Raw genomic sequence first — 13712 nt, forward strand, 5'->3', positions numbered from 1 at the left:
TTTTCTGGCTTCTCTTTTTCTTTGCCCATGAAAGTGTTGATCTTTCAAGATTCTGTTCTACAGGCATTCTCTGGGTGAGCTCTTCTCTTACTGTAGTTTCAGCTATCATTATTTCACAGCGCTTCCAAATCTACACACCTCCAGCCTAGACACCTCTTCTGATGCCAGAACTCTGTATCCATTGGGTTATTGGGCACCTTCATCATCTGGATGTCCCTGCATCACCTCAACAGTCTAAACTGAACTTATCTCCCCTCCTCATTTTGTTTTTCTTCCTCTTTTTCTTATTTTGGTTAATGGTGCCACTAGCCATTCGGTCACCCAAGCCAGAATCCTTCTTCCGTTTTCTTCACCTCCTGCCTACAGTCATTTACCAGGTTCCTTTCACAGCCAGATCTTTTTCTCCATCCTCACAGCTACTGTCTTATTTCACACCCTCATCCCTGGGCCTGGACTTTGGCAGTAGTCCTAACTGATATCACTGCCTCCAATATTCTGTCTGCCAACTCCAATTTTTCTTTGCTTAAAGCATAAAGTGCAAACTCCTGTGCATCACCTGTGCTGGATTACTTGCTATTGCTTTGTTCTGTCTACCTTGAGATTTTTCCTTCCCCCATCACTCCACCCTGGCTATCAGATTGCTATTAACTCTTTAAAAAATTACCATGTTACTCAATTGCTCAGCGCTTTTATTAATCCTACTGTTTATTGAATGCCGACTATATGCTAGTATTTAACCTCAAAACAACCCTATTAGGTGGTTATTAACACCCACATTTCACAGATGAGGAAGTCAAAGTTCACACATCTCATAACTGGCAAAACCAGAATGTGAAACTGCTCCCTTTAGCATTCAGAATCTTCTCCATAACTTTTCAGCCTTCTTTAACGTTACCTCCCAATACTTTCTGTGTGATAAAGACAACATTCATACTGTTTTGGGTGTGTAAAGTACTTCCACATGGCTTCTCCTCAGCCAAAATGCCCCACTTGCCTCCTTGCCTTTGCTGTCGAGCTTCGTCTCAGTTGCCCTCCCCTGTCTATTTCACAATCTTGCGCATTCTTCAAGGCCCAGGTCATCTCCTCCATGAAACCGTTCCAACCTAAAATCATCCAGACTGCCTTTGAGCTCTGTGTAGCTTTCAGCTGAGACCAGTTTGTGACCAAATCCTCAAATTCATATGCTCACCAAACATTGTCTGTAGATTAAATGATTCATGTCTTGCAGATATATTTCCCTCTGTTTTTCAAAAGCGTAAATACATTTTTTCTCATTAATATTCTTAGAAAAAAGTGTGTTGCAAAGATCTCTAGCTCCCCAAAATACATTCCACCCTTTTCCATGATATATACTAGACATATTGCTCTCCAGAATAAAGACTACGTTTTCTAGCCTCTCTTGCAGCTAAATGTGGTTATGTAACCAAATTCTTATCAATGGAATGTAAACAGAAGTGTTGTGTCCTACTTCTGAAAAGCTGATATTTACAGAGATTGAATAACTGACCCCTAGGTCACACAGCTGGTAACTAGTTGAGCCACAATTAGAACCTGGGTCACTCTGATTCTAGTACTCACATAAGTGTAAAGGGAGAGAACATGCCCTTTTTCTTCTTTCCTGCTGGCTGGAATGCAGGTGTGAAACTGGAGCTGAAGCAGTCATTTTGAATCATGAGGTAGAAGTGGCATCTTGAGGATGGCGGAGTCACAAGATCAAAGGGGCCTGGGCTCTTGATATTTGGGAAGCCATAATGCCAGTCCTGAACTGCTTATGATTACATGAGAGAGATAAACTTCTGTTTTATTTCATAGCCTTATTTTGGTTTTCCATCATTAACAGCAGAGTCATATACTAACATAAAGTGCTCCTATATTCAAAGGAACTATTTTTATATTGTGTTTTCTCAATCAATGGAACTAAAAAGTACAGTGCTGTTGTGGGCATCTGCAAAATATTTTAACCTTTACATGGAGTCTTCATCCTCAAAGGAGAGAATAACTTATTTAGTTATGTTGTCAGAGACACATTGCCTTATATATATTTTAACATTTTGTGTGTAAATTTTACAGTTTCTTAACAAAATTGTGCTCCTGTAGAGCTGGTGCCATGTAGCACAGTGTGTAGCACAGTGTGTAGCACAGTGCCCAGAATATGCTATTAGATGGTTAATAAGTTTTGGTTGATAGATATTTTAATATATAACAATTAGTATAATTTGTTTCATATGTAACAATTAGTATAATTTGTTTCACTTATTTTTTTTTTTTTGCAAAGCTTTATTTGATATATATTCTACATTTCTTAAGCACCTCCCTCCTGGCATTTTTCTACTTTAATATCTTTATTAACTTTGTATTTGATTGGTCTTTGATAATTCTCTTAGGGAAAATATATATAAAAAACTTAATATATTCAATTCTTTCATTAGTTCCTTTGGGCAATGTACGAATACATTCTTGTAAATAAGTCAAACAATAAAAGTGATAAAGTGAATGCTTCTCTTCATTACTTCCCTCAATTCCAGCCTCTCTTGTTTTCATATTCCATAAAAACCAAAATATAAATCATAGCTAGAATAGTAGACTTTAGACTGCTTTATGATACATTGGGATTTGATTATGTGTTAAGTATACATTGAGAAAAGTTTAAAGTGAGAGTGACCCTTAAAATTCTTTTTAACTTTTAAATAGAAAATAAATTAGTATTAAAGCCTTAAGTACTTGACGCTTAAATCCAAAATAATCATATTTTTTTCTTGTGCCTTAAAAATCATTTGAAACTATGCAGGTAGGTATGTCATGCTCAAAAGTAGTCTTTGTCAGAGTAAAACTGTGGAGTATAATCATCTATTTTATTGAAGGTTTTCTGATATAAAAAACGCCCACAGTTTCATTAACTTAAAAAGCAGATGCCATTTAAAAAAGAAAACAGTAAAAAAATAAAAGCAAATCCCCTTTATTTTACCATTAAATTAAGAGAGACTGTAGTTTCAAGCAATATTTACTGTATTTTACTTGTTAAAAATGATGTTCATTTTTAGCTAATCTTTAGTCTGTTCAAATTTATATTCTGTTATTTGTATAGGTTGAATGATGTTATAATAAACACTGGCATTTCCCAAGTGTGAGGATATTCTTGTTATTCTAATGTAATATGCAAAAAGATCCATATTTCCAGTCCTCATGAACAAGAGTATCTAATTAGATGAAAATTAATGACCACTTGGTGTTTATTGTTTCAAATTGTAGATATGGTAGACTGCGCAGCAATTGGGTTGGATGAACTGTGAGCATGCCCTTGGGTTGACACACTGGGTGGCATTATATGGAAATGGTGGAGGGCAGGAGCAGGTGGATGTAGGCACCTCTCCTACTTTCCCCCTGTTCCCTTTCTTTCCTTCACAGAGTGCAGAGCTAGATGCCAGAAGCGTTTTGAACATGTTTGGAAACCGAGATGGGTCCCAGAGGTCCTTTGGAAAGTGTTAGGCTGTTTGGAATTCATTCATCTCTATGCAGTCCAATTCTCTGGTTGGAATCAAATTCTCTTATGCTTTTTGGAACTGCAGAAACTGCATTAAAAGTTCCGTCAATAAGTTAGTCAACAAGTATATTAAGCAACTACTTCCACTTATTGCTGTATTAGGCGCTATTGGGGACACACATTGTCAGTCACTGTTCTCAAAAGTAATATACCTTCTGATTGGAGAGATAACCTTTAATATGAAACATTAAGAGGATAAGTGGTTTATATTTAAGTGAATTGTGAAGATTTGAAACAAACTTGCATTTGGTTTGGTCTTAGAGAAGTGTTTTACCCATAGGTAAGGTGTAAAATTGGAGAAAAGGTGATTAAAGGTGTGAGATAGTCTCTCTTTTAAATTAGAATATCGGATTATAAGGACCTTTGTACAGGGAGAAAACCTTAGGGTATTTGGCCAAATGAATTGACTGAGGCCAAGTGGGTATGATTAGAGAGTATGATTGGACAGAAGGGAATTGAGAACTTCCTCCAGGAGAGTGAGTCAGAACAGAAACCAAATGGAAAAGTACTTCTGGGTAGATTCTAACATGTGATGATAACCCTTGGGAATAAAAGGAGGAGAGTCCATACTTTTGCTCTTTATTACATGAGCCACTCTTATTTTCTCCCTCCTTCATAGAATCCATTCATAATACAGTACAGTTTTGTGAACCGGTGAGGATCTGATAAATTTAAGAAGCTTTTGCATCTTAAATTTCCAAAACTCCTTTGATCTAAGCAAGATACTTTCAACAAGCCACTTGTGGAGCTTGTTTCACCTTGTGTTCCCTTTTTCTGACTGTTTTCCTCTTTTGGCAACATCTCTCCTTTTTATTAGTATTGTTTTATTTGAGTCTTTATTAGGCCATCAGTCTTTCCTCTTCAGGTTTCATGTCCTCAGTGTAATCATTCTAGCATTCATTCAGCAAAAACGTTGTATGCATCTATTATCTAAAGGCATTGGGAATTTAAAAAGTGAGTAAGAGGGGCTGGCCCAGTGGCGTAGTGGTTAAGTTCACACGTTCAGCTTTGGCGGCCCAGGGTTTGCCATTTCGGATCCTGGGAGCAGACCTGCTCACCGTTTGTCAAGCCTCATGGAGGACCTAGAAGGACCTACAACTATGATATGCAGATGTGTGCTGGGGCTTTGGGGAGAAAAAAGAAAAAGAGGAAGACTGGCAACAGGACCAGTTAGCTCAGGGCCAATCTTCCTCAAAAAAAGAAAAACATGAGTAAGAAACAGTCTTTTCCCTCTAGAAGTTCACAATCCAGTGGGTGAGACATGTAAACAGATAATTATAGTATGAAGTGTTAAAGGTTATGATAGGGAAAACATAGATGACCACTACTACACACTTTTGGAAAAGAAAGTTTGGGTAGGTGAATAAGGGGAGAAAAGATTTTCCGGGTAGAATAATCAACATGTGCAAAGGTGCAGGACTATAAAAAAAATCTCTATGACTGGAGCATGGTGGTATGAGATGGGAATAGACAGCTGGGCAGGAGCCAAACTGCGTTCATTATAAGCCTTTTTTGTGGTAGAAAAGGATTGGGGATTGGGGGACAGGTGTAACTGTTGTATTAATTGAAGTATGGTTATGAAGACTGATCCATAATGTAGTGTGGGTAAGGAGGGGTAGGAAAGATGAGGTTTGGCATCAAACTTGAGGAGGTTTGAGGAGGGTGAAACAGAGGAACTTGATGGTGTTTCCTTGTACATAAGACCCCCTCCCCAACATTTTATTATGAAAAAATTTAAACATATGAGAAAGTTAAAATAATTCTGTAGTGAGCACCTGTATACCCATCACCAAGATTCCTCTTCCTTGTTTATATGGTCTTCTTTGTGTATCTTGGATCTTTTAGTGTTGTGAAGGAATTGTAGTTTATCTAATTTGAGGGTGCAGCAAAATTATTTTTTAAGCAAAAAAATTTTACCTACCATAATTAGCAAGCATGTATAAACTATTTTGTTTAACCTTCTTTCAGGAAGAAATTTGAGAAGTTTGGACTAAAAACGGGAAAGCTGACTTCACTTTCACAGATGGCACACCTGTAATAGATGAAAAAACAGGTTCTAGAGTGTATTCAATTCTGAAAAAATCTTCCTACCTTCCATTGCATCATTCAGTAGAGAATCTGTGTTGCAAGTTTGCAGTCAGGTTCATGCGATGATGTAATGGAGGAATTGATTGTGACTCAGTTTCCTTCTTGATTGTACCACTAGCCAGTTTATTGGTTATTTGGAAGATATTCAATCTGAATATGGAGACAGTTCATTTTAATACGGCCATGTGACTAGATTGTGGAAACTTATTGAGAGTAACTGAGCTGCTTCTCCAGATCAGAGCCTTAAAAAAAATCTTTTTTAAATTAAAGGACTTTGAGAATAAAGGGTTTATCAGATCCTCATTGGTTCACAAGACTTTGTTACTGATGTGACAAGATTTCTGAACACATTGAACTAGAAACTGCAGTGGGAAAATGTGCTCATTTATTTAGAGAAGTGGTGTCCTTCTCAATAAAGTGTGACAAGGGAGTTGAGCAGACGGCACTTGGAAGTACACCTATTTCCATTGCAGAACTGCCCTGATATGAGCAGAAGCACTGATGTTTAATATTGGTAGAAATTAAGATACAATTTCAGAAAAGAAATACAGATTTTGATGTATTTGAATAATACTTGACGTTTCCATAGTTGTAAGTGCAAACTTGAGGATGTGACTGAAGGCCAAGGAAAGGCTCTTTCAGTGTGGTTCGGTTTCAGGGGGACTGAGGGAGCTGAAAACAAACTGCTCACCAAGTGGTTAGGGCGGTGCTACTTGATCAGGGTCTGCCCGCTGGTGGGCCTGAGACTCATCAGTCCAGGTTGAGATGAGTTCAGAAATCGAGAGAAAACATATAGAAACTTATAGTAATTTGACAGAGTGTGTTTGTATCCATTGAATTTAATGGTAAAAAGTTGGGCTTGTGTTATGTATATCTTTTATTTCATTTTCTAGTAATTCAGTCTTATTGTATTTTGTGAAAGATATCTGTCTGAAATGGATTGGGGAAAAAACAAAACAAAACAGATACTTCATCACAGATAGTTTAGAATGCACTGAGAGTCTCTTAGAAGTGTGAGGCATTTAAATGAATATATGAATCTGAGGATTATCTAGAAATTTCTGGCAATGCGGCTGGCCAAATTCTAGGCAGTATTTAAGTCCATCTGATTCTATGAAGTACACATTCTCTTTTATAGCTAAAAATTAAAAATAAAATGACTATTTTAGAAAAACTAACAAGGGCCTGTACTCTACTACGTTGTTAATTAAAAATACTCACCCTTACCATCTGTGGATTTCTGATCATGAGCGCAGTAGCGCAAAATTTAGCCACCTGTGTTGTAGCACAATGCCTTCTGCCTAGTGAGATACCAAAAATATCTATTCACTTCAGTTGATTTCTTCTAAGAGTTAGGAGAAACTAGATAATTCACTAAATAAAGTCCAGAAAATTAAAGTAACTTTGAAAGGTAAAATTTGAAAGGTTATGAGCCTTATAGCCTCCACCAAATGTTATCTCCCTGGTTCTGCTTTATTAGACCTTTGTCAGTCAGAACTTTGAGAATATATTACTAAGGCACCACTACAAAGGTAGTAGATTTGTGTGAGTCTTAAGTTTCTTGTTGTTGTTTTAATCAGTTGAGATTTTTAGTAAACTAAATCCTTAGTTTGTTGTTGTTTTAATCAATTCAGATTTTTAGTAATTTTCTTGATATAAATCTGATAAGTGACTGTTTATAACTCTATTCCAATACAGCAATTACTTAAAGAAATTACCGTGAAGATCTGTTTTCCAAAGTAGGTGTTAATATACTGTAGTATCTTCCTTATACTTCAATACTATGCTTCAAGAAATTTTGAAAAATTGGCCAGTATAAGGAGAAAATAATCAGCCATATGGAAATAATAGCATTGTGTCATATTGTCAACTTTCATGTTAGATTCACGAAATTGAAATATAATTATGAATAACAAAATAAACACATGTACAACAGAGTATGCCATGATGTGCTTTTGACACAATGGAAACAATTACTAATAAAATAAGGTGTTTTATTTGGAAGAGAGAATTTGTTCTTGGGAGTGGCTTTCCAATTTTACCAACTTTAAAAGTGACTATGTCAGTGGATGAGATAGTTATGGAAAAAATGTATACAATCTTTATGCTTAGAACACATGCACTGTCAAAGTTTCTTCATGCAACATTTAAACAGGACCTGGATTACTAAAACTATATCATTCTAAGAGGGAGGCAGTAGAATATTTTCTTTACTTAGCCTATCACTTCCATTAGGCAATTTAAGAAATTTACATTCTGAATTTCATTTTAACCACAAACACTGGTTCTGTCTTTATTGACTCTGCCTTTATTTTTATGAACTATATGGGTATTTTAATATGTCAGTGGGAAATTTACCATGTGTGGTATTTTGTATTTGTTGATGTTTCATTTAAGTGTTGTGCTATATTTTTCATGTATTCTGTTTTCCAGCTAAGTACAGTAGCAAGGTCTTTTAAGAGTAAGCTCCACTCTGTTTTCTTATTTCTTCCTTCCAAAGATTGTAGAACTGTGTTCTGTTTATAGTGAAGATTCACTGTTGACTGACTGAAAAAGATTTGAAGATCTACGTTGTAATCTATTGATAGCAGAATTAGAGAATAATATTGGCGTGTTTTAAAACATCTTAGTATAAGCGTAATACTGTGTTTTATATTTTTGCAGGAAGATTCTTTGGCAACAGATGATTTCCTTGTGGACTACTTTAATGAATTCCTAAGCCTTCCAGTGAGTGTATTGTTATGTTCTCTGGAATATATTATCAAAGCAAAATATTGTAATCACTGGATTGTCTTGTAAGACAAATTTATCAGGGATAATATATTTTTTTAAATATTAATTAAAGCATTGAGGTAAAGTTTGTGTCTTTTTATGGAGTTAATCATTTGGGTTTGAATCATATTTAGGAATTATTCTTACTGAAGAAAGCTGAGTCAGTTATACAACAATAAAAAATTTTTCAAAAAATAAATAAAAGGGAAAAAAAAAGTTGGAATTTTTACAACCATCAAAAGCATTCTGTACAAAATCTGATACGGTTGTATTTGGTGCCGTTTCAGTCTTTGAAAAGAGGTGATAAGGACAGAATATTTAAAAATTTAAGAAACTAAATTTCTTGCCTTGAGGCAATTATTGTCATCCTCTTGGACAGATATTAAAGTGGAATTTGTATTTAAGTCAACTGGAGTTTTATATTAATGGTAAATAAGACATAGGTGGATGCCAAATAATAGATTTTCAGTCTTAGAAGTGACTGATAGAGTAAGTATTGAGGGGTTCAGGAAAAGTGAAATGGGGGCACATAAAAATGCTTATGTTGTTGTATGTAAATAAAGTTAATCAAGAATGTCAGATAAAAGAAAGATAAAGTTTTCATTATTGTTATGAAAACTTTTTTCATTAACATATTTCCCAGGGAAAATTTGGAATATGAAAGTCACAAGTAATTTTAAAGGGAGTCGACCATAAAATGTGAACTCTCTTAAAGCCTAACCACGGAAAATGTCTTTTGAAGGGAAAGTACTAGATGTCCTTTCTTGCCTAGATTGGTTTTTATATATATGTATGTATCTAGGCACGCATGTTTGTTGTTTTGTGATATTTTCTTTCTTCCAAAAGAATTTGTGCTTTCTCTTCCATTTGGCACAGCTAGGTCTCTGGAACCATTACAGGGGTTAGGTTGAGAAACCAAGCTACCCTCTCTCTTTCCAGCAACAGGCCTAAGCGACATTACAGGATGCTCTGGCAGGTTCTTGTTTGAGCTGACTCTTCAGCTTTCGTCATCCAACTGTATATTATAAAAAACCCAGCAGCATCCCAAAATTGTCAGAATTTTGTTCTTCCGGGTTATGTAGTCTTTTCTCTAGACTCTACATTCTCCATAAAAAGTACACTTTTATGACATTTTAAAAAGACATCTCTATATTGGGTCTGATTTCAGTTTCTCAAGATTAACATTTCATTGTCTCCAGATTTGTGATTATTTTGAGTTTTACTTGCTACAGAAAGTAAATTCCCCTGCCTAACTTTCTTTTTTTTAAAAAATCTATTTTAATTCATAAAAGTAATATAACAATAGTAAAGAAAATTCATTTAAAATGTAGGAAAAATTCAGCTATAGTCCTGTCATCCAGTCAGAATAGATGTTACCATATTTGTGTGTTTTCTTTCAGGCTTAGGTGAAATGAAAGAGTGTAATTTCTGTTGAACTCTGTCTGCGCAGTCATGTGTTCATCCCACCCCAGGAGATACCTGCACTTTGACCCTTTCATATGTCCCAGGAGGCCCACCTGGGCCACTTCTCCCTTCTTTCTGTCTCCAAATCCTTCTGCTTTTACATTCTCTCTCTCTCTCTTTTTTTTTTAGCTCCTTTGCATCTACACTTGGTACCACACAGTCTACCTATTAACTACCCATGCTTCATGCCACAAGATGGGGGGAGGGGAAATGTTGTTAACAGGTTTCCAAAAAGAATTTGGGAGCAGGAGGGAGAAAGAATGATGGATTCTCAAAGCAAGTTCCTGGCAAGATTCTAGAACAGATTAGTAATGTTTGGTTTTTGAGCACTCAGCTAAGAATTAGAAGCCAGTGTGGGTTGACTGAGAATAAGTGTGCCAAACTAATCTCTGTTTTTGGATGGTTATCCACTGGTATTTTAGGGAACCATAAATTTAATGTATTATGATTTCAATAGAGTATAATAATAGTAATAGTAATAATAAATGGAACCATGTTACTTCCTGCTCAAAACACTGTCTAGTGACTTCTCATTACACTAAGGATAAAATCTAAAATCTTATGTGATCTGGCTCTTGCCATCTCTTAGTCTTTATTTCCTATGCCTCTTCCCCTTGTTAATTCTTTTCCAGCCTCGCTGGCCTTCTTTTGTTTCTAAACATGAACACACCAACTGTATTCAGGGCCTTTCCGCCTGGAATGCTTTTCCCCAAGATACTTGTATCACTTTCTCCCTGATTTAAATCACTTCTGTTCAGAAAGCCTTCCCTTCCAACCCTGTCTAAAACAATACGCCCAGCGCATGTTCCACTTATGCTGCTTTATTTGTCTCCAAAGCCCTTATCATTATCTGTGAAGTTAGTTTTCAAATATTTGAATGGGTTCACTAACCATAGCTAGTAGGAATTGACTCTTAATAGCCTACAGATTAAAGTCCAGATTCCTTAGTATGGAATTCAGGACCCTTTGCAATTTGGCCTCAGCCTACCTTTTCTAGCTTTATCTCTAGCTTCGTACTACTGGTGTCAACCTTCACCCTCTTTCCTGCCTCCTCTAACCCACACCCACTCACCTTGACCACACGTATTCTTCCTGTGCTCATCTCCCAGGGTAATGGTTAGTAACAGGAGTGAGATGGAACTGCGTTTGAGCTCAGCTCCTCCATTCATTACTGATGTGATCTTAGACATATCCCTTAATTACTTAATTCCTCAATTTCTTTCTCTGTGAAAACAATATAATTGTCTTACAAATTGTTGTGAAATGAGGTAATGTATATTAAGTTTCTGACACAGAATTAGTGCTTCTCTGTCCTTTTCCTTCACTAACTAGACCATCTCATCTTTCATTCGTAAAACATGAGGGGCAGTCACTCTTTAATTAGATTGGTGGGTCATTGTCAATTTAAAGGATAATCTTCTGTGCCACACAAATCTGTCATTGGCTTTGAGTTTTAAAAACTGTTTTTATCAGAGACTTGGATAAAACACTGCAAGTGAACTAGTGTTTTTCCAACTTAAGGTCACTCAGCTAGAAAGTGACAGAGTTCACCCAGGCCCACATGGCTCAAAAACTTGTCCTACTACACGGTAATGACGATAGTAGTGGCAGCAGAGGAGTAAACTGATAATTTGGATAACAGAATCTGGTCTCATTTTTATCATGATAGTCTGAGATAGACTAAAACAAAACTAATGTGTTTTTAAGGTGCATTAATAGAAGTATAGTTAAGATCAAGAAAAATACGAGTCTGGAGCATAGAAGGCACTCAATAAGTGTTGTTTTGAATTGGATTGAATTGTCAGACCACGTTTAGAATATTGTGTTCCATTCTTGGGGCCATGTTAAGAGTTGCTCTGCCAAACCGGGCTTGGGGAGACTTAGCCAATGAACGCTCTGAAAGCCACATCAGATGAGGAAGGGTTGAAAGAAGTGTGGGTGTTGAACCTGGCTGGGGAATGGTAGAAAGGTTGGAATGGAGTAGCTCTTTCCAAATATTTGAAGATCTGATTGAGAAAGAGGGGTTAACATATTCTGTGAAGCTAGCGGGCAGAACCAGGGCCAGCATTTATGAGGAAATTGATTTTCACATTCACTATAAGAATGACGTTTAAAGTTTGTTTTCTAACAATAGAATGGGCTGGCTTGTGAAGGAATGAACTCCCTGTGATTGAAGATATTCAGGTATGAGTTAGAAAATCTTTTGGGGGAATATTTTATAGGGGACATACGTATTGGGTGAGATTATACTTTTCCAACTAAAGAAAATTTGATTAATTCCTTCTTCTCTGTTTATTTTATCTCAGGAGCTACATTGTAAATTTCCTGAGGCCAAGGATAAGTCTCTTTCTTCTCTGTCTCCCAAAGCTTCTTGAGGATGATTCAGTTTTTATTTCCACATCTTCCGTGTAAGATTCTTGAAATAAACGAATAAACCTTCTAATCTTTTCTTCTGCCTCCTCTACTCTACCACTTCCACTCTTCCAACCCCCCAAAAAACCCAACAATCTAAGCCTGAGAGTGTAGGTATATATTATAACATTCTCCATCTGAAAGGCCCTTTGGTCATCTAGATTTCTGAGACTTCTGTCACTACTTCCACATCTATAGTGACATGCCCAAGGTTCTATAACTGGATTATGGCAGAAATGGGCCTAGGAATCAGGCTTTCTGGCTCCTACACTATTTCTTTCCATTACACCATTACACCCTTGGGATACATTGTAAGATCCAGAAATTGATGGCTAGTAGCCTGCCTCCATGTTATTTTTTGATGAGGGGAATCCAGGACAGTTGCTGCTGTTGTAACTGATTATGGCACTTTCCAAATCCTAGCTTTCATAACTTCATTCCGTTTGTTCTGGCGCCAGGTTCACATTCAGATATTGTTTTCATTTGGTGTCTGGGAGGTTTTTTTGCTGTCAACTCTTTATGGACAAATGTTTGCTTATTAAGTGTTCTTCTGTGCTATAGTGTGAAAACATTTTTTTCTTCTTTTGGTTTTGTTTTCTGTGTTTTATGCTCAGTGACTGTTGTGGGATTGAGTAGATGAGCCCCCATACAGATTTAGGTTGGTGCTCTGTGGGTGGTTTAGAATGTTTGTGACCTTTATGGTTTGCAGAAGCTGAAGGGGTGGCCTGTTCTATACCCTCCTTGCAAGGATAGGTATGTCATATGTTTGCCAGACCATGCTTAGCTATGTGCCTTTGGAATTTTACCATAACTTCTTTTTTTGGACTGATTCTCCACACTTTTTTAAAATCTGTAAACTATTATAATTTCTTGCAGCTTTATGAAGGAGTTATATGTTAGATGGATTGTTGAGTAAGGGGAGAAAGAAAGAGAGAGTTTAGATTTGGGGAATGAGTGAGATGAAGAGGGATGAAGGACTTAGGTCTTATCCTGCCAAAATTTAAATACTCAGAGATTGGTTTTTAAAGGTGTTGATGGAGCTGTAGGTAGTGCTGCTTAGTTCAGCGTTTATTTATACCTGTGGACATTTTGACAAGCCTTGTAGCTCAAACATAAAGCACTCAGATTACCTAATGTAACTCATTTTATTAACCAAGGATATTTTCTATGCATTTTGTGTGGCATGTTATTCCTTCCATTCCATTGGTGAATATGTCCAGTGAATAGTTTATAGTTAAACATCTAAAATGATAATAAAACTTAGATTAAAAGAAGTTGTTATTGGTAACTGACTTGTTATATTCAAGTAGTCAGATGTTCTTCATTCACTGACTAGAATGCATGTTTAAAATACATCTTTGGAGCTCAATTAGTAGAGACAGAGTTGGAGCAGAGATGACCATGTATTAAATAAACCTAGTCATTAGTTTTTAAT

General features: G+C 36.4%; 1 protein-coding gene across 1 annotated transcript in view; it reads left to right on the forward strand.

Annotated features, from left to right (window-relative positions):
- RGS22 (regulator of G protein signaling 22) overlaps positions 1 to 13712 on the forward strand; it is a 142804-nt gene that overhangs the window by 15815 nt on the left and 113277 nt on the right. The window contains exon 5 of the mRNA XM_087447121.1: positions 8294 to 8356. Within this exon, the coding sequence (XP_087303247.1) occupies positions 8294 to 8356 (63 nt within the window). The remainder of the gene's footprint in view (positions 1 to 8293; positions 8357 to 13712) is intronic.

This window comes from Ceratotherium simum, chromosome 23 (genome assembly GCF_057802395.1).
Source record: "Ceratotherium simum simum isolate JZ-2026a chromosome 23, ASM5780239v1, whole genome shotgun sequence".
Taxonomy (NCBI): domain Eukaryota; kingdom Metazoa; phylum Chordata; class Mammalia; order Perissodactyla; family Rhinocerotidae; genus Ceratotherium; species Ceratotherium simum.